This window comes from Manacus candei, unplaced genomic scaffold (genome assembly GCF_025592945.1).
Source record: "Manacus candei isolate 608988 ecotype Guabito, Panama unplaced genomic scaffold, ASM2559294v1 h1tg000052l, whole genome shotgun sequence".
Lineage (NCBI taxonomy): Eukaryota > Metazoa > Chordata > Aves > Passeriformes > Pipridae > Manacus > Manacus candei.
The window spans coordinates 4,309,585-4,332,006 of record NW_026138100.1 but is presented as its reverse complement, the minus strand read 5'-3'; the positions used below and the strand labels follow the sequence as shown (position 1 = coordinate 4,332,006).

At 34.7% G+C, this 22,422-nt stretch overlaps 1 protein-coding gene across 16 annotated transcripts in view; it reads right to left on the bottom strand.

Moving 5' to 3' along the window:
• The window catches only part of SYNE1 (spectrin repeat containing nuclear envelope protein 1), a 300,346-nt gene that overhangs the window by 206,247 nt on the left and 71,677 nt on the right, over positions 1 to 22,422 (bottom strand). For 15 of the 16 annotated variants that reach the window (XM_051801628.1, XM_051801638.1, XM_051801639.1 and 12 more), the window contains 8 exons: positions 16,368 to 16,475; positions 15,478 to 15,615; positions 14,137 to 14,301; positions 11,070 to 11,182; positions 10,355 to 10,523; positions 6,767 to 6,863; positions 5,037 to 5,239; positions 1,432 to 1,596 (listed from right to left, as the gene is read on the bottom strand). In XM_051801628.1, the coding sequence (XP_051657588.1) occupies positions 1,432 to 1,596; positions 5,037 to 5,239; positions 6,767 to 6,863; positions 10,355 to 10,523; positions 11,070 to 11,182; positions 14,137 to 14,301; positions 15,478 to 15,615; positions 16,368 to 16,475 (1,158 nt within the window). Of the gene's footprint in view, positions 1 to 1,431; positions 1,597 to 5,036; positions 5,240 to 6,766; positions 6,864 to 10,354; positions 10,524 to 11,069; positions 11,183 to 11,705; positions 11,800 to 14,136; positions 14,302 to 15,477; positions 15,616 to 16,367; positions 16,476 to 22,422 lie in introns of those variants that run through there. The other variant, XM_051801640.1, reaches the window with a different exon arrangement.

Sequence of the window (22,422 nt, the reverse complement as noted above, 5' to 3'; positions counted from 1 at the left end):
ACCCTAAATGAGATATCTGGCAATTAAGAAATTACTTAAAGAATTAGCATGTTTTCAGTGCAACTGTTTGCTGAAAAATTATATTCAATGAAATACAATTTAATGGAAACTGATCTGCTGAATTATTTAGATACTAATCATGTGCATTAATTTTGATAGTGATGATACTAAAAAGAACAGCATGCATACAAGTGGTCCGCCTTTTTTAAGGTTTGGATCATGTGGGGAATGCCAGTCTCTCATTTGTTTCTAACCTAGAATCAACAATTCAATTAATTTCTCATTACCTAAAATACCAATTTTGAAAATTCAACCAAGAGAACAGAACATGAAAAGCCTAGAAAAACTGAAGGATAAAGGAAATTTCAGTAACAAAATGCTGGCTGGAAGAAGGGGAAACAAGTCTTAGAAAGTGGAAAGAGCTGTATGACAGAAATGGTGAAAAGCCAGTGAGAAAAAATATATAGCCAACAAAAGAAAGAAGTTGTATAAGTTGGGGAAGAGGCATTTACATAAGTGAATCACCCTAAATATCATCAGCAAATAAAGCCTGAGAACATTCTAGTCAACTGTCTGGAAAAGTTACAATAAAAGAGAGGCAATCATTATTTCCTTTTCCATTTAACTTGACTGAATACGAAATAGTCATGCCAGTAAGGAAAACAGATCTAGTGCCTTCAAATAGGTGATTTAAAATCACCAGAAGGGGACAATATCATTAGATGCACATTGACTACAGCAAAGATATTTTCTAATGTGTTTATGAAGTGTGAAATACTCCAGTGTATTTAAGCTCACATCTTCCCTTTGCTTTTTAAAGACCAAATATAGAAACAACAATTTTTTTTTTAACAGTAGAATAGCTTTAATGAGATAAAGGGTAGGTTTTTTTGCTTACTATCAGTGCCTCCTTGTGGGTAAGACAGAAGTCTGACATTAGTCTGACTAATCTGGGGAAAACATTCAGTTAATTAACTTACACTGTATCTCCTTATTGTTGCAGTACAATAATTGAATGCAACTTTCATCAAACAGTAGTTAAAATAATAATTTTCACAATTTTCACTGTTTAGCTTTACAGAGTTTTTACAATAGCTACTAAAATCAATCATTTTCTTTGAAGAACAGTACAGGATATGTAAAAATAACATTCTCTGCATCAAGACAGGTGACCATAGCAAAAAACTATAGTTTATACTAGTTGAAAATGTCAAAAAATAACACTAAATAGCTGTATAACCAAAAAGATAAATAAAGAAGAGCCCCCAATAAAATTAACTACTGTCAGGGAGTCATTTCTGATTTAAATAATTATGAACAGCTAGACACCTTATTAGGTTGTACTATAGTCCTGTTAGTAGGGCAATCTGTCCTGCTTGCATGGAAATGACAAAGTAAATATTTAAAACCAACAAGGGTAATATCACTAACCTGTTTAACTTGCATGAACAATTCTCTCCATCTTCCATTTAGTAACAGAAGCTGCTGTTTAAGATCTCTGGAAATGGTTTCATCACATGTTTCAATCAGAAAATTACCAGCATCATTCATGGCTGTGTGCTGTTGGATCCAATGAGGTAAGTGTCGGAAGAAATCCTGAAGAAGAAAATGAGAACATCTTTCCAAAACCCTTCCAACTAGTCTTTATCTTAAATCACAAAACCAAAATTAATCACCAGCTAATGGCTTGATAAAAACTCTTTGAACAGTTATCCTCTGAAGCTCTCCACATCAAATATGCCATAATAGAATTTCAATGTCTATGGACATAACCTGTGGAAATAAAAATTACTGCCAGTTTACTTACAGCTCATTTTACTCAGGTGAGTAGTTTCAGTCAAACAAATGGAACTCCTCCTTAAGAAAAAGTTCTATAACTAAAAACACTGTTAGGGCTCATCTAATTTCTGTCTTGTGTTGAAACAACATGGGATGATAGTAACCTGAGCCATATACAGGCTGTAGAGGGGTTCTTCCCCTGCTGTGAACCGCATGCAGTTTCCCAGAAGACTTGTGAAGACTTATTCTTGATCACTGCTGCCTCCTATCTCAGAGCAGATGAGTGCAGATGTGAAATGAATGGTTCTCACTTATATTTTTCCCCCTTGTCCCAGTGAGACAGTCTAAATAGACTGTATACGTATTGCAGGCAGATACATGCACATAAAGTGGTATAGAAGACAAGGACCAGGTCCCTCCCTTCCTTTTCTCTCTTCAAGAGGTTGGGCAATACCTAAGGTAGGCTCTGTGACTCCAGCTATAACAGTAAACATAACAGGACTTCACCTCTGTCTCATGATTGTCCACATCTTCTCTGACATGGCTTTGGCTTGTCCCTGGTACCCTTGGTCCTCAGGACTTAGGAAGGGGCAGTGATCCATTTTGCTATCGATCCATAGACTATCGATCTATCCTATAATTTCCAAGACTGTTCATCTGCCAGTGACAGTCCTACACAATGCTTTGCTCGAGGGTGGATGTGAAAAAGTCCTATCTAACTGTACTGTCATGCAAAAACAGTTCAGATGCAACTGAAAAGGTCAAATGGATGCATACTGGCCTAATGTCTTGAAGAGAGAATTGACCAGTATACATCCATTTGACTTTTCAGTTGCATCTGAAAACAATACACAGTGTTTTCAATTCCTAAAGCTGAGACCAGTAGTGTACAGGTGCTCTGCACCAATGTATTGGTGAGTAAGTTTAACCACTTCAGTAAATTGTATCTGCAGTCTGAATGCTCCACTTGCAGTGGAGCAAATACCTTTCTTTGTGCAAAATCTACCCTCTATGAGCACATTCAAAAGAAATTAAGTCTGCTGAATCTGGCACTGGTCAGCCATTCAATGGTCAGGCTTACTAGAGGTCAAGAAGAAAAAAGCACATGGAGTAAATTACTCACATTGTTGCTCCCACACACTTATTCCCACAAAACATTACCTTCCTCAGACTCTGCTGGGGATTCTCTACATTTCAGGAGTCAACCTAAAGCATGTGTAAAATTTAAACAAGTTTGGCAGGTATTGTGCTCAATTAAAACAATGCAGTTCTTTTTAAGGAATCTACATGAGATCTACAAGCTCTCTGAAAACTTTTGGATAAAGATGTGTGAGAGAAGTGTGGGAGAGTGCAGTTACAATGAGGTTATTATGGAAAGTGCTTAAGAGGTACTGCAAGTAAACAAAGCAGTTGTAGAAGGAGCAATTTGAAAAATCCAGATCTTTTTTTGCAAGATCTTTGCTACAGGTTCACAGTAATGTTTCTGAAAACAAAAGCCTATGAGAAAGCCAACAGGTCACCTTCTTTTCCAAAAAGAACAGTGGTATGTGCTAGTCTTGAAATGAGAGATAATGAAAAGAAGAAGAAAGCATGACACCATGGTGAAGGGCTACTATGGCCTTTCCCTAGAATAGAATATAGTGGGTTTAAATAATACCAGTGAGGTTTGCAAACGAGAAACTCTGTATCGTATTTGTATCATATCATATACTGATATATTTGTGGATTTACAGAACAAATATTTTGAAATGCTTAACAATGTTTTATGCCATATTCCAAACAATAGTTACCATATTTTATCTGCTTTTTCCGATGGCTGTTAGACTATTAATTGTACAAACCAATGTAAGAATTGCTTTTGATTCTAATAATCAAATAGTAAAACTGCTAAATTGGAACTATCTATGTGAATATTATTATTGTGAAGTGCTAGATTCAACACTAAAGGTACAAGTAACTTCTAAAACATGTATCTCAGTCTATAGGCAGATTATGGTACCCCTCAGTAATCTTTAATAGTTTGGAGCCAATGTAATTTTAAGAAGAAACTAGCACTTTGGGAAGAATACCGCATTCACGTCTAAGGTTTTCAACATGGTTTTTTTAATCAGAATAGTAAGAATTACTTGTTGGATATGTTAGAAATCAGAAGCAAGTATATACTCTTTGGGTATATATAACATATATATATATAAGTTATATAACAATAAAGTTATAAATCTGATCAGAGAAGTAAATGTTTTGTTTTTATTCATATTCATGGAAAAAGTATTTAATTTTAAACACTGCCCAGTTACTCACATAAAACATACACCATTATTTAAGATCACCTTGATCAGGTGAAATCATCCTTCCTGATCAGTAATAACTATTTGTATTCATATTATAGCAGACTATTACTTTTCATAGGTTTATTTTTATTTTAAAAGTGTATTCCATTATTTTACATCAGTTTAAACTAACAAACTTTAACAAAAATTATACTTTTCCTTTATACAGCATAAAATGCTCATTCCTGACCTGATGTCTATTTGTCACTTACAACCTACAAAACCCCTACTTTCGTGTTAAGAGCAATATATCTGCTATATTGGGATTGAGTGCAAATTTAGCACCTATTAAATGCAGGACTATTCAAGTCAACCTGGGTCATTATTGAAGGTTCACAAATTTAAATCTTAGTGCTTCAGTACTCTACAAAAAAGGAAAATAGAAAAAATATCTTTATAACCGCAGGTTCCCAAAACAACTTGCCTAAAGATTTTTAAAATGCCGGGGAAATAGGTAAGGAAAAATTGCTTACCCATCAAACATAACAATACATATTAATATTATTGCAAGGCAATGAATGTTGAAATCTGTCATCTACATGGTAGAAAAAACAGTGGAAAAAATAATTTTCTTCAAGTGTCTTTATAGGTAGGCCAGGACTATGCACTTTGGTGTTAAGAGCTGTATTTGCCTTTAAGTGAATCATGTAACATTCTTATCTCTGAGCAATATTGCTGCCCTATATTCATGTCAAAGATGACTCTAACCATGTTATCACAGATGATGCTTTCCTTCATTGTGTGTATCTACGTAGATCCCATACAAGCAAACATTGACATACCTATGATGAATGAAGACAGTATAGAAAATCTGAAAAAATCTCTTGCTCTTGCTTGACATTTCACAAAACAAGCTAAGCAAATGCAAAAACACATCCCACTTCCTAATTTACAAAATAACCAGATACATATGCTATTAGTGCATACCTTTTTAGAATGTTCAGGCTGATTCAGCATTTTTTCAGCATCTTCCAGCCAAGCTTGCAGACCTGCCACAGTGCTGCTGTATCTGTCCCAATTAGCAATTACTTCTTCCAACATGCTTCTTACACTTCTCACCTCTACTGAGAGGTTCCTCCACTGAGCTGTCGTATCACTCATGAATTTCATCACATTCTCAACTTCTTCCACTGAGATACAGGAAAGACACTGATTATTTTGGTTATTATTATTTCTGTAAAGCTTAACTTCATGTTATGATTGCCCATTCTCATCTGAGAATTATATTTTATTGTAACTTTTGATTTAGTAGGCTTTTATATACTTATGTTCACTTCACAGCCCAATTTTAGTGCAAAACCATGACTGAGAAATTAAACCTGTGAACTAAAGACTGAGAAAAGTACATAAAATGAATGCTAAATTAAAACAGGCACACTACATATTCCGTGTGGTGTTCATTTCAAATCCACAAGAAAATAAATCAGGGGGTAAACTTACCTTAAAGAGGCATAAAATAAGAGATGTATTATATAAAAATGCATATTATATCTGCATTGAAAAGTATGGAATGAGATTCTGATCATTTTTTTCCATTAACTTTGAAATTAAACTGCTAGTGATTTTTGCCGTTTAATTTTTAATATTTTCCACATTGCAATAAAGGAACAAGTGTGTCCTCATTCCAGAAGAAAAAAAAACAGAGAAGAAAAAGGACCAAGGAAATGCTGAGACTTCATAAAATACACAGAATATAGATATTTTAAACAGTTTTTAGCTAAGGTGTCCTCTAATTTCCACTGCTATTGCTGAATTCATATATGTGAGTACTTGTCCTTTAGAAAGCAATTTGTTATTGGATTTTATTAATAGCATTGAATAAATCTGTGACTCTTATTCTTTGTAAGAATATCTTGTAAAAAATATTTACTTTTGTAAAATTTGGGTATCACTATCAACTTAAATTTCTCAACAAACAAAGGTATCCATTTTCTGTCCCCTTTAGAAGCTGCAGCAATCCTCCACAGACATTACTGTCAGCAGAGATTAAAGTGACCCCGTGTCTGTAATTATCTAGGTCAAATATTGCCCTCAAATTCTCACTGAACTCAGCAATGTTCAGGAATGACACAAGGCAGCTGTTGAATCAGCTACACATTTTTATCATGTATATCCATACTTCAACTACCATTTAAGTTCCTCTTATAGGTTTTCAAAGTTAATGAAGAACCTTCAATACATCAAAGGATAATTTTGCAACTATAATGATACTGGGATCAACTCTCTATTTGTCTTTTTCTAGTAAATGAAGCCAAGCCAGGGAGCATTTCCAGGCACCAGAACATGATTTTCCCTACTCCTAATTTGGTCTCTGGCACACTTTTGGCCCAAATCAACAACACTGAAACAATCCAAAAGTTAGCATGGATGACAGACTTCTCCTATGTGGAAGTCAGAACATGATCAGCCTCTGGAGATTCAGAAATCTGCAGGAGGAAATCTAACAGCAGGAGGGCAGGTTGCTCTGGACCAGGTGACACCTTATAGAATATGTGAAATTGCTACCAGAGGCTGTAGTCTCTGGTGACCTGCAGCTGCTGTTGCTGAACAGCTCTGCTGCATGGACGAAACAAGTATTAGGAGACCTTTTTAGAGGACACTTACACCTAAAGAGATTAAAATGCTCTTGCAGTGACAAAAGAAATATAGACATTTACCTGAGCCATTTGCTTTGGCATACATTTCAGCTGCTCTTTTCAAGATCTGGTAAGTAACTTCATACTGCTCAAAGAACTTACTATTTTCAATAACAGACTGAAAAGAAAAAAATACAACAGACAAAATAAAGGTAGGTATTAAGAATAAGGATAATTTCCATGAAATTACATCAGGATAGTGATGAAAACTTTTAACTTCTTTATTCCTCCATTCATCTTTTCATCACTATAAAATAATATTTAAATTATCATAATTATAAAATAGTATACAAATTTCACCTTTTCAAATTAATGCTACAGCAGAGTATATTGTTACAAATACAGATTTATTTACTTTCCACACAGAAAGTAAAGGCTTCTTAGGCTGCTAATGGCTGACTTGCTGAAACTCACCAGCATGTGGTAGCTAGAATGTGCAGAAACTGAGTAATTAACTTACAAGTTATATAATGAGAACTGTTTTATTCTGAAATGTAAGTGGAATAATTTTAATAGAAGAGAAAATTTCCTTCATATAGGTCACCACAAAAATCAAACCCAGTTAAAGTTTAAAAACTGTTCTTGTATTAAGCCTTTGCAGAAAGACAGGTTACACTTTAAAAGATAAAAAACATTTGCCTTATCCGTCAGTTTTTCTTTACCTCCTTTGCAACTGGCAAAAATAAGATTATGGAAACCCTGTACAAAGAGATGCTGTTTGTCCAAAGTGTGACACAGTGTTTTTCCTTTATGAGTAATGGTTTAGCTGTGTAATGTGTTATAGTGTGATGAATAAATTATCTGAAAAAATTTTGGTCAAAAAGTTATGCCTATGATATTTATGCCTCTTTATTTCTTATGGCAAATGACACTGACCTTTTTTAACATCTTTCAGAAATGTTAATTTAAGTGCAACATATAATTACAGCTCTGTATTATGCAAGCATATTGTATCTTGTATTACCACTGTTACAAAAGGGAGAGAAAGGTTGAGTTTGGAATGGTTTGTAGCTTATACTACATCCCAAGCCTCCTCATCTGCAGATTACAAAATTAAGGAATGTGTGCCCCACATATGTCTATACAAGCTTTGGAATGCCAGAATAGGCAAAAATAGACCAATGTGACTGGCAAAACCAGGTTTCAAATGAAGTTAAAAGTTCAATGAATTTTGAAGAGGAGAACTAGATTTTGTGTGTTCACGAACCCATATTATATAACATAAAAAATGTTTTAAAAAATAATTTGCCAGCCAGCATATATCTAAACGTCTTCTATTTTAAAACCTTTGACAGTTACTATGTCAAATTATCACAGTTATCTAGTATGTAATTTAGAAATGTGTTTATAACCAAGAAAACCAGAAGTCAAGAACAGTCAGAATTTTTCTCTGCTCTCCTGTTAAAACAAAATCTGCCATGTATAAAGAACTGCATACTTTACCATGAACTGTGTGACAAACTCCTGACTTTCAATTTTGTCAAACCCACACAAGACATTTTAAACTGAATTAAAAACTCCTAGACTTCATGCAAGTAAAAATGATTCATATAACACTGACCTCAAGAGTTACTGGAAATATTTTCAAAAATTAAATATAGATGTTTTTACTGATTAATATTGTCTCCCATCTGACAAGAATCCTTGAAGAAAATAAACAGCTTTCCCAGTTCTGTGGGTTAAAATCCATGGATAACTCTACCTAGTATCTCCATTACAGCTGAGACTTTAATACAGTATATTCTTCAGGCTGATGGTGTACAATCTGTGCTGACCTTTACTTCTGGTATATGACAGATGGGTGAAAAGAAGATAAGATGAAGTAACAAACACCACTTTTATTTTTAAGATAGAGTACATAAATATTTTCTGGGCATATGTTCTACTCAGATCCTAATTACGCATGTTCCTAGAATGCTGACATTCCTCAGTCTGCTTTGGCAGACAAACAGACTTACATTTTTATCTCCTGCTAATATAGTCACTGACTATAAGGTACTGAATACAGCTTTCCTATATAAGACTCCTAATCTACTGAAAGAGTTACACTTGGCTCTTGGTCCTAGAAAAACGGTGCCAGGCAAGTCAAAACAAATAAATTCTCTTTCCATCATTGGACACATTGAAGGACCCGGATATCAAGGTCATCAAGAATGAAAATGAGATATATTTATCTTCCTGTCCCTATTTTCTCATTTTGATGTTATGTGGTTTCAAAAACGATACAAGGAAGCATTTTCTTTCCCTAATGACCACCTCCGCATTAGTGGTTTGAATCACAAGAATAATTGTGGCAACTGCAAATTAATACACAAATTAACAACTTGATGTTCATTTTAAAGCAAAAAAATAAGAAAGTGACATAAAAAAACAATCCAAAAGTCAAGCTATCCATTTTCTTATTATATCCCTTGTCACTTTTGTAGGTTTTTTTGACAGTCTTACAGAATAAACAAATGGACTGTAAGTCCTAGGTATTGCACATCACTCTAGCAGACTAAGCTATTTCAAGGAATATCTGAATTTTGCAAAGATTGCCTAAAAAAAAGGGTAAACCAACTCCTGAATTTTTATTTGTCCCTAACTGCTAAAGTTTAAACACAGAAATTCTTCCTGTGTAGAGGAACTTCACTGAGTTTGAAGTTCCCTTACAAAGCAGTGGGGGCATCGATAATTTTCTCTACACATCGACCTGGCTCTGAATGGTTCTATAACTGTATGAATTCTTTCTAGACTTAATTTTCTCATGCAATTTTCACTGTATGGATTAGACAGAAGGGAAAAAAGTATTTAGACCAGCCCTGCTTTTGAAAGAATCCCTCACATCCTAACATGGAAGTGCAGCAGTAGTATCTTTCTACCTACCACTTGGCACTGCACACGTGAATTTAGAAAGATACAGCAGCATAAGACTGAGAGAAAACAACTTATCAATTAACTCCTGTAAGTCAATAGTTTCTGTTTCTTAACATGGTATATGGTTGGAGCAATCTCTTTCCAGAACAGAAATAAATTAATGGGTTTAATATACTAATGTTGAGTAGAACAAGAAAAAAACCCATTCTTTAAAAGAATAAAATGACTCCCCTATTGGTACAGTATATTAAACAAGTAGACAGAGGTACACAGAATAACATCTTTTTTTAAATTCATTTGGAAGACTCTAAAAAAAAGTACTGTATGGGAATGCATGCCAAAAACCTACTCTATTTCTTAAACTGTGTATAGTCACTATAAAGTACATCTTTGCAGTGGTAAAAGAAGATGAAATTAAGTTCTTTGGAACTGCTATATAAAGTAAGTAAAATTCTAGGATTTGGAACCTCCAGATGTGCTTGCTAAATTAATCATCAAACAGTTAGCACTTGGGACATTGTTTCTCTTTCTTAAGAAATGGTGCAAAGAGAATAATTTTAAATTTTAGTCTTTGACTAAAGTTCCTCCATGGGGAAGACAGATTCACCTCTGAAAACATATTCCATAGGAATACAGTCATAAAGTTGATGGTTGGCAAATCTTATTTCTGTTTGTGTTCTTTTATTCATTTCTAGAAAACTTAAATATTAATATTTCAAAAATAACTATAAAAAGACAACAACCCCAACTTACAATATAATTTTGAAGAAGCAGTTCCACAGACTCCCGCCTTCCATATTTGATAATCCATGATTTTAACTTTGATTCTGCAAGGACTAAGAGTGACAGTAGACGGTACTTCAGTTCCAGAAACTCCATTTTCAACAGATGGAGCTCAGATGAGGAGACAACAAAATTAAACCTATAAAACAAATCACACTGTAGTAAAATAGAGCAATATTCATTTTTGCAGGAGAGACTGAAAGCTTTAGTTACAGTTCCAATATTTTTCTAATCTTTCACCTTATTCAGAGTCTACAAACACTGAATTATGTATGATGATATTCTGATGACTGCTCTTGAACAACAAATTAATTATATTTCTGTTTATTCATAGAAATCATTGGTTTACATCTGTTACTAAGTTTTGCAGAGTAATTTTTCTTTTTTTTTCACATGCATCCTGGCTGTTGTTATATAACACTTCTTCCAGGGACAAGCAATAACAGAATCAATACAGAGTCAAAGTATTCCCATCCAAAATTCATAGCTTGTTTTGATTTTCATCAATCTTTAAAGCATCACGTTTTTCAGTATATATTTATAAATATTCTAGGAGGTTTTTCTATCCATCTCAGTTAATCACTGAGAAACATAACCAGACTGTAATTTCTACATCAACAGATTAAAAAGCGAACAGGTTCCTCCTCATGCACAGAAGCTTTTAATTTCAGATTGAAAGCCTTACCTGTCTGCCATATCCTCTAACTGGTCAGGTGGAACAGGCACTCCATTAACAGACCTGGTCCTGTGGATCTCATGGAATGCTTTTTTGTGACCATCTATGTTTTTCAGCAGATCCTGATTTGATTTTAAGAAAGAGAGAGAAATTGAGGGGGGGAGGAAGGTAGAGAAAAGGCTCACAGTAGGCTATCTAACTAATAAGCACAATTTTAAGCCTTCACTGATGACTCAGTGTAGTTAACTATTTGATCATGCTCGCACATTTGCATGCAAGGTTATGCATACCACAAAAGCATTTACATCAACTTGAACATTTACACAGGGAACTCCTTATGTGAAGCTCTGTTACAGCTACATTAAACAATTATGGAAGATTTTAAAACAGAGGATGCACTGCAAAGGTTTAACAAACTCTTAACTGTATTAAATAATCCCCAAAATGCAGTCTGTTAATAAGCTCACATCACAACAGCATAATCTTGCTAAATTTCTCTTTACATCTTTCCAACAGATACTAACCTTTAGTAAGTATAGATTAAAATTTTTAGTAACTAATCTACTCCTCTATATATAGGCAGAAGATCTCTAGCTTCTTACATAAGTACATGTTCAATATTTAGTAAACTTTTCACTCTCTCACCATCAAAAGATTTCAGGATTTCTCTCTCAATATTGCACGAACAAATGCAGAATGTGGTACGCGACCTGTATTCCTGCAATATGAATTGTACCAGCGAAAACCTTACAGCAGAGCACACTTCAACTGTAACTAAGCAACACCGCTTCAAACGGCTTCCTGGAGATTACATATTAAAATGAATGACTGGCAGCACTCTTTGAAGAGATACTGTTAACAATAACATGTCAAGTCCCCAGTGAGCGGCTGAGAGGAATAGAATGGTGGGTATTTTACTGCATACGGACAGCTGCTGGCACAAAGTGCTCAGAAGCCTGCTAGCAAAGGAGATAATACAAGGTTCCCCTTTTCTCACCTGAGAACAAAATGCAGGCTTCTGTATTGATCATACATGTCTATTTACTCCTCTGTGCCAAGGAAGCGCTTCTCCCCAGCCAACATCCAGTGTTTGCACAAGAGGAATCAATGGTAATTCTCTAGCTCGGCTCACCAAATGGCCCCACTATCACCATCAACCTGCCTGCATTTTCATTGTTTTCCACTTCAGCCAACACCTTGTTGTGAAGAGAAATTTACTAGTCATTCTCAGATGCAAGTGATGTGCTGATTTTACCGCGGTGGAAACTCCTGTGACTAATATAATTTCACATAAAGGAAAGACTTGAAACAAATATCTCAGCTGCATTTGAGACCTTGCCATCCCCCCTAACAACCAACCGTAGTTTCATCCAGCATCATCCAGAAGCCCATGAAAAGCTATATACAGTGTTCTCATAAAATGAAATTCTGCTCTGTAAAATGACCCTCAACAAGCATAGACATTGACCTTGATTTCTGGATCATTGTTGCAATATCAACTAAAATAAACTGAAGTGCTTGCCTGATTCCAAGAGGTTAGTCCAAATAAGCTGGTACGTTTTGTACTAAGTTCAAAATGGCCATAGGCTGTAAAGTTCACTAAAATAACCCATTGTCAGATGAAACAAAGATAAAGAGATGATGTCATCTGAACAAAACCATAACAAACAAACAAACAAATCTCAAGGAAACAAGGAAACAAAGACTGGAAAAAATACACTAATGCATTTCTGGTACTATCCAATAGCACATTAGGATTCATCAATTCAAATCTGAGCAACAAAACAAACTCCAGGAGCAGATATAATTACACATGCTTCTCTTGAAGCTTTTTCTATCCTACTCTCATGGGAAAACTCCCCTAGCACAGATTAACCTAAATCAAAGTTTATTTGTTGGCACAAAAATTCCTCACCACAGCATTTCTGATGCAAATAAAACACAGCTTAGGATACACTCTTTTGTCATTCTTATGAGTGTATGAAAGGAGGTCTATAGTGTTCACATTCTAAGAAGAAAAGAGGGTTTGACATGCTATTTTTAAAACAAATGCAAAATCCTATGAATCCCTAAACAGTTGATGTTAATAACAAAGCTAGTGAAATTCAACATTATGAGAGACTAGACCCTGAAAAAACCTGTATCTTCCTCATGATTTTAATATTGTTTAACTTTATTAGCTATTTCTAAAGTTAGAAGAGCTGAAATTGTTCTAATAAAAAGTAATCACATGACCATGAAACTTCTTGGTTTTTCATTATACAACATTACTTTTAGATACAAACCCCCCATCCATACCCTAAACAGAAAAAATAACAAATTTACAATCAAATTTTAAAATAGTAGTGACAGAGAAAAAAAGAGATGTGAAACAATACAGACTTACTGCCTCAAGTACTGCCTTTCTCTACACCATCTCTTCCCTTTCATTTACTGGTTCAGTTTCTTTTATCATGTCACCAATGTATTTTTTCACCAATATATTTTACTTATACATATTACATAAATGCAGACAAACTTCACAGTTTTGATTTTAAATGAGAACTTGGACTTAGCAAAGAATAATGGTACAGCTATTTAAATTCATCTGGAAAAGTTTCCTGTTTACCACAGCATGCTATCTGCCATCACAGATGGTTATCATGCTATCTGTCATCACAACCCTATGAAAATACATTTTATTCTAATTGTCTCTCCTCCATGCATATCCCCTGCAGTGATATCAACACAGTTAGTAGGTTTTCTCCCTCTTTCCTGTTTCACCCAGTAAGTTCTTACTGGTTGAACAATGCACCCAACTTATGAGTTCCCTTCAGAATTTTACATAGAAATTAAAATATTAATACCTGGTATCTTTCAGATAAAGGAAGCAGGAACATTCAAAATCAATTTTGAATATTGCTTTTAAGATACAGGGATATCATGGTTCAGGTCATCACGACAAGACACGTGGTTTTAGCCACCATTAGGATGACACAACCCACAGAAACTAGAAATAATCTTTGTATAGTATGGATCATTTACAGCTGTGGAAACAATGAAGTGCAACGCACAGAATGAATGCATGTACATCTACCTTATGTTGTTCAAGCTTCCTGTGTATTGTATTTGCTGTTTCCTCATGAGCTTGCTGAACAGTCACTTCTTCCCTCAGAGCAGCCTCTGCTCTATAGAGCCAAGCACCTATGGTACCCAAAGGTGCAGGAAGAGATTTATCAAGGTATATGTGCCAATCAAGCAGCTAGGAAATAAAAGTAAAAGGATTGAAATTACTTCCTTGCTAAATTATACAAAACATACATTGATGAAAATCGGACTTTATACTGTAAGACCAAAACCCCACATAACAGAGTACGTTTGAGACATAAAACTAGATACACTACTCCACATGAGTTTGGAAATTATAGCATTCTCACAGGCAACAAGATCTCTGTAAGGATTTGTTGATTCACGTATTTCCCTTTCAGAATGGGAAACGGAGTTACAGAATGACCACAAATAAACTGCAACAACTGACAAGCTAAAGATCTGGAACTTCAACAGTTAACAGGCCCAGTAAGGGATGCAAGACCTTCGTCCAGCAATGTAATTTAATTCGTGCTCCTGAATAAAATCTTTTTATCTCTATTTTGAACATATTTTATATATGTAAGGTGCAAATGAATCTCAAAGGACTGTGGAGGCGAGAATATGGCAGTAAAATACAGTGTCTTATCGGCAATCCCAGTTATGGGAGTGAAAACATAATGCAAATTATGTGAGAACTCCAGAATATTTTTAAACAGATCCTCTGTTAAACATATGACATAAAAAATATATATATACACTATGAATATGCACTAGTAATAATGATTTAATAACTTCTTATTTGGGACAAATGATATAACTTGCTAGGGATTTTCATTAAATTGTACAAAATTACTATCACAAATACTAATACTAATTTATTACTATTGCAAACAGGTAAAAATAGAATTAAAGTCTCATTTATTCATAAAGTATTCAGTACTACACAGAAAGTTTTTTTAGTTATATTAAAAAAATGTTATATTAGAATTTCTCAAATAACTAGCAATTTGCACTAGAACACTGGGTTTGGAAGGGGCATTGTGCATGCTTTTCTTTTTATCCATGTTTTAAACTTCACTAAGCAGGGTTAACACTTTTTCATTAAAGGGAAACCCCAAAGTATAGTCCTTTTCTTAAAGTTTATATTCCATCTTTGAGCAATATTGAAGATGGTAGTGCAGTTAATATTCTCAAAACAAATGCAAAATAATACAGCAGTGCTAGAAATTTAGTCCACTTTTAGGTTCCCAATGCCTAATAAAATCAATAGTAAAGGATGTCTAAACAATTTTAAATTCTCATCCTTCATTTAATAAAAAAATACATAGCATAATAATTTTCAACTTACCCTGGAAGAAACTCTTTCCCATGCTTGCTTCACCATAGCTTGATCGAGTGATAATTTACCATCTTTCCTTAATGACTGGGTTGCAAGTTCAATCTGTTTCCTTTTTACCTCATACTGTACTTTGAAATGCTTAAATGACTGCAAAGAGAAAATCACATCAATGTAGTACAGAGTCAAAGAGTTAAATTCTTCAACATTTATGGGGTACTACAACCTATGACAATTTTGTACTGATAGAAGTCCTAATCCTTCATGAAGAGGGGTAGCACTAAACTTCCACACTTACTTGTATATTTATTACTTATATATAGGTAGGACTTTTGTATTTCCCTTCAGTTATCAGATGCCTGAACTCTATATGAAATGAAATAATAACCTATCAGATAAACTGGCAAATCGAATTAGTGCTACTTAGGACAATGGCTGCTTTTAGGAATGGTCAAGCTTCAGGAGAAAATTTAGGCCAAAATTTGTATTGCTGACTTAGACATTAACCTCTGAGAGATGGGATAAAAACAAAGCTCTAAGCCCTTGTCCTTTCCACCTGTCACTTCATCCAGACTTCAGACATACCTCCTATCTGAGCTAAATCATGCAGGATCTGGAAGGATGGCACAGACACATGCTCACTTCTAACTAGGACAGTTCTTCTTCACACTGCTAGGAAAAGCTCTGTGTTAGGCAAACCATCTGTGCACTGTCCTACGTAGCAAAGCTGATTCTGACATTATAATTCCTCCACCAATAAAGGTAAGACAGTTTGTGTCCTTATTTCTTTAAACAACAATACATTGACTCACATATATACAGATTGCATAAAATACTGCAGTACTTTTACACATAATAATGTCAATAATTTCTTTTCATACACAATTTTCCCTGCTGCTTACCTGATATTTCTCTTGTAAGCTTGTTTCTGCCACCTGTGCTCGGGCTATGTCTCTTTCAAATTGTTCTGCCCACACTTTCAGGTCTCTCAGCACCAGTCTGTCTTCCTTCTGTGATGTAGTACAATCACACATTAAAAAAAACCCATTGTAGCCTATTAGTAGAGGTGTCAGATGTAGTCCAGAAATTAACATCTCTATAGCAAGTCAAGGTCATTAGTTGTAGTGAAAGCTGGTGGACCCAATTTTCTTATCATTTACCTAACTGAAAAGCAATTCCTGAGATAAGAGAACTCAGCAACTACACATGAGTCTTGCAGTGGTGAAATCATGACAAACTGGGACAATGCAGAGTCCAAGATATTACTTGCAATTCTCATCTGATATATTAACACAAAGTCCTTTTAAGATACCTTAATAACTAATTTTAGTCTTCCATAGATTTGCAAAGTCAATTTTCAATAAAAGTTAATTAAGCTGAGACAGGAGAGGATTTTTTCATCTTTTACTAACATTTTACTTGCTGGTCTGTTATTGCTGAAAAAGAAATTATTTTCTGAGCAACTCCAGGGCAATCCTTGACATAAAGTTCCCAATGTCAGAAGTTAGCAAAATATTTTACATGGAAAATGAAACGAAATATAGAAAACCCAATTGTATTCAGTTTCTTTTGCTTCTGTGCCATTTTATGGCTTTGAAGAAAAGCATATTTGTTTTACAGTTTTCCTTTAACACTTCAGTCTGTCATGGCACTTCTGCTTCGTAAGGCTGCAAAGTTCTCTGCAGAATTCAGTGACTTGGCGGTCAACAGAAAAATACTAACAGGAAATCTCAGGTTTGTGAGCATGTTGCATGTGAAGGTTAGCAGACAACAGAGAGTATTTTGTGCACTGTGTAAGCAGCCTGATCAAGTAGGACACAAGTGTCCATCTCAGATTTCCAAACAATGAACCATATGTGTTGGTTGTTAATCAGAAGCTACTTTTTGAAACCGAAGTAGCCATACTCCTGTAAAATTTGCCAGAAACAGACCTATTACAGTGAACAAATGCAATATTCCATCATATAAGCTAATCACCTAAAATGAGTGATTAAATTTTAAGGATTATATGAGAGAAAACTGGACCACAGGACAAAAAAAAAATAGTCACTGCCCTGTATTTAAGAAACCAAGTACTGTCTTTTAAAAAAAGATCCTGACTTGGGAAAGGAGCCAGTTATGATTCCTTTCTTTGAAAGCTGCCTCAAATATATAAAATATAATTTCCCTTAACAGGTCAAAAAGCATAGAGCTACTGCTCTTTCAGCCGAGGAAAGGACAGGTTCCTCAGATATGAAAGAAATCCTTCTTTAGTGTATTTCTACTAATTCTCTTATTGATCCTCTACTCAAAACAGCAGTATTTGGTTGGACAGAATTTGCACAACCAATTGTTGCAAAAATCACAGATATATAGCTGTTAACTTGATAGCCAGGTAGTTCCAGTGAGGTATTAAGCAGCTGTGCTGGAACAAAGTTCACTATAACTTATGCTCCTGGCTTCTGACGCACAAAAGCTGACACCTGAGAAACAGTATAGGATAGATACAACACTTTCCTGCTCCAGATATTTCTAATACTGGGCTTTCCTTGACTGCACATCGTGTCTCAAGAAGCCAGAATTCCTAGCACTTCCAACTTCTCAAACCATTTAAATATAGAGAAGAAGATGACTCTTCTGGTCTGTGTGTGGGAAAATAACATCAAGATTCTTTGAGAAAAACAGCAAAGTCAGGACTACTCCCCTAGGAGGACAATAATAGAATCATTTAGGTTGGAAAAGACCTTTAAGATTGTCCAGTCCAAACAAGAAGAATATAGCAAGAGAGAATCTTACCTCATTCCACCATCAGAAAAAGAACTTTGGTATTAAATTTACTCTATTCTTTAGAATCTATAACTTTAGCGAGACCACTGAGATTTCTATTAGTATTTAGCTGCCAGTTCCATCAAGGCAATACTAAATTATGCATCTTAATGGACTGAAAATCTTGTAACAATCCTACTAACTAAAACTTTCAGTAAGATATTCTTAACCTCAGTAAGAGAACAAGTGTGTCCCAATGTTGCATATATTACTTTTAATTCACACTATAAATTTAGTTTTCTAAAACACTGTTTAGTTTTCTAAAACAGCCATTTCCTCTATGGTTCACATTCATATTGCTGAGAAGCACCTCCTTAAGGTAAGACTTTGAAAGAGCATCAGTGTGCCAGCAACTGTTCATACAGTAATCTGAGCAAAATAAGTATTTTGTAAGGTTCCTGTCATCACAGGAAATTCAATAACGGCGGAAACTGGCTCTGACCAAATCTTTTTGAAATAGACTATCACTGGGATTAAGAATACCTCTATGGTACCTGAAGGTAAAGAACACAGGAACAGCCTCATCTCTCTTAAATCATATACTGTCTCTCCAACACTAAGTGAAAAGACAATGTTAACAGGTGGCATTGAGTCTTCTGTAATTTTTTAAAACGAGTTAATTAGACATATTTTTGTTTGTTTAATTTTAGAAGATGTAGGTGTTTCACTAATGGTCTAACTGAATGCTGTTAAAGACACTGCAACAATGCATGATAAGCATTTTATTTATTTATTCATTCATACATTTTCACAGGTTTGCAGTTCAGTGTATCACTTATCACCTGCAAATTTGGTTCTGTGGTCCTTGGTTGATACTAAAGCACTTTAAAATCTCAGCTTGGGTAACTAACAGAAAAGATTCACTTACTTAAACACACCAAGGCACTTGTCATTAACACTCCACAGAGCTATCATTCTTAAAACAAGATTTTCGTTAGGGCTTAGTGGTTCTTACTCTAAGTAAAAAATATCAAAAGGACATCCTTACAGCTATGTAAACTATTTTCTAAAGCCTGCACATCTGAAGCAGCATACAGATCAGAATGTAAACCATCAAACAAAAGTTATCTAGAATAATTATAACTATCTGAGCTTTCCCCGGCATGAGGATCATTGATCTCTGGTAACATTTATTTGAGTTTATCTAAGACCCTGTGACTCACTCAGCATGCTACTTCCAAGCAGCATTTTAAGGTATTAATTTATCCTGACGCCTTTCTATGAATATTCCCTGATTCGCAGAGATTAACAGAGCACTCAACTGACAAAGAACATCAAAGAAGGGAATTAGAGAAAAGTGTTTATGAGTTCCAGTATATTAAGGGGCTACAATTTAATTTTACAAAGAAAATTTTCAGCCCAGGCTCAAAGCCAAAACATTATTTTATTAACTGATATGCCACAATTAATTTGAAAATTACATAACACAGAATACTATAGTGTTTGAAGAGCTAAAAATATCATGAGAATTTTAATCGTAGACCAGAAAAGGAGTGCTTTTTTGTGTTCTCTAGTATGTAATTATAAACCAGGTGAGCTGTTCAAATTCTCAGGCACAGGCGTGATGAAATTTTCAAATATTAACTTTTAAATCTAAAAAACTTTAAGTCACCTGTTTTTCAGGGACATTGAACTACTCTACTGCATATGTACTGGGAAAATCAAGTCCCTTTAAAAAAGTTTATGCATAAATTTGTTACTGAAACTCATTCACTGACAACAGTATCACAGATGCAGGAGGAATGCTGAGCCAAGTATCACCTTCAGGGATGAGCTATTAATGACTATCTCTAAAAGTAGACTAAATCAATGGAAGAGCTCAGAAAGCTATTTTTGCAGCTGCTGCTCAGAAAATTCCTCTTACATTGGGGAACTCTGCTGGCATAAAGATGTCAGAAATGACAGGATTACCTTCTGAATTACTTGCTCGTCAGAACATAAGAAGAGAAAGACTTTACATCAGAAATACTTTGAGGGAGTGTGCTTTCTTTATAGTTAAATTTATACTATGATAAGGAAATCAACAGAGTTTTAGCCACTTCAAATCTTCTCCAGCTTAAGAAGCAATGTGCTGAGGCTGTGTAATGCTAAGAAGGTATAAGGTCCCATTAAAGATGCCCAAATTTACTTGAATGGATTGAGAATATAGGAATAATTTTGCTATCAGTATTAATCTTTACTTCAGCACATCACTAATTAGATATACATAATGTGAGATGAACCCTTGATCATAGGTACTTTAAAATAATCTATTTTTATATATATATTTAAAAAACCCTATACCAACCAAAAAAACCCCACGAGTGTGGAACATGGGTAATTAATTGTATCAAACTATACATGTCAAACTATAAACAGTATCGACTGACTGCAGTGACACCTGTTACTTATTTCATTATATATTCACTTTTGCAGTCTTCCAGTTTCACCTCTGAATGTTCATTTCATATACTCCATGTTAGCTTTCTGAACTTCTCTCAGTTAATACCAGAAAATTATAGGTGTCTAAATGTCCAAGATGATTTAAAAAGTATATATTTTAAAATATCTTAATTTATGTGAAAAAAGGAGCAGTGTATAGCATGCAATTACATATGAATATGCTCTCCTTCCAACCCACAGTCCACATATACCACTTACACAATCATACTCTAGTATCTACTCTATAAACCTAAAGACATTCAAAAATATCCATCTAATCTAAAATGAGATTAGATGTGTAGAAACATCAAGATATAATCTATTCTTTTTCAGGTTTATATCTATATTTAAGAAAACCAAAAGCACAGTCTGAGTTCTATTATAGGAAAGTTATTGCTTTTCTATAATATTTCTGTTAAGTCATTTACAAAGTTAAGCATTAGGCTGCTAGGATCAGCTCGTGTAAGAAAGCAGACTTAGATTTATCATGGTCACCTATCTGCTTTTTTGGAAAGATTAACTTAAGGCTAGCAAACCAACATACATAAAAAAACCCCAAATCTAAAGTCATACAAGTGCAGGATGAAAAAATATAACAACCATGAGAGGTCCAATTCAAGCAATTATTCTGGAGCATATACCCTTACCTTAAATTTCATAAAAGAAATGACAAAAGTTGAGATTGCTTGAAGTTCCTAGCAATAAGAAACAATAGGGAAAACGAGAAGCAGGGGAAAAAAAAAAAGAGGCAAAATAAAATAAAGCGAAGCAGGCAGAAAGTCCAGAGAGAACAATGAGAGCCACACATGTAGGAATACAAGACGTACTTAAAACTATTATCAAGCTCATGTGCCTGTATCATGTCTAGTGAAGTAGTTTTCATATTAGATCTGATTTCCAGGTTACTTGTCACTACATGATTTATTTTATCTGAAAAAAATAGTTACTTACCTTAGAGTAACTGTGATTCTTTAAGATGTGTTGACTACACAAGTTCACATATGTTCATAGCTGGTCCATGCATGAGATATTAGATAGCTTTTAATTCTGGAAATGCACATGCAAATAACTGTTCTCTCTGACCACAAATAAGGGATAAGCTTCAATCATTACTCCAGTTCTTTCAATGCAAATTCTTTATAAACTGAGCATTGAATCAGGAGGGAAGATGAACAGGAATTTGGGTGGACAACACATCTTGAGGAAACACAGAGGCAATTGAGTTGGCTGGAGGGTGGGAGAAGAGGGTTAGAAATCTCCTCTTGCCCTCCTCCTCCCTGTCAATAATCACTCAGACATACTTCACTCTGAAGCAGGATTCTTCTCACTAAATTTAGGCATCTGCAACTGAAAAAGTCGCTTCAAGTTCTTTCTGCCAGATAGATAAAACCAGTTGTATCTAGCATCTACTGTCCAACTCATTCTACAGCAAGCACTTAACACATGTCAGGTGGAATATAACCTAGAAGTCCTTAATTTTGGAAAACAAGAAATTAAGAGTACCCCAAGAGTTCAAGGGATAAGAATCTTGTAAGGTTATCTCTCCCAGGTACCTGGATTCTACTATTGAGAGATAAATATTTCATTATTTATTTCCTCTCTACTTCAGGAGGAAGACAAAAAGGCTAAAAATAGGGGAATTATGCTGGTCACAAAACCAAAAAGCATGTCTGGATTTCTTTTTAATCAACTTCCAACATTTTATTCTATTATTACCTAAGGAATGGATTA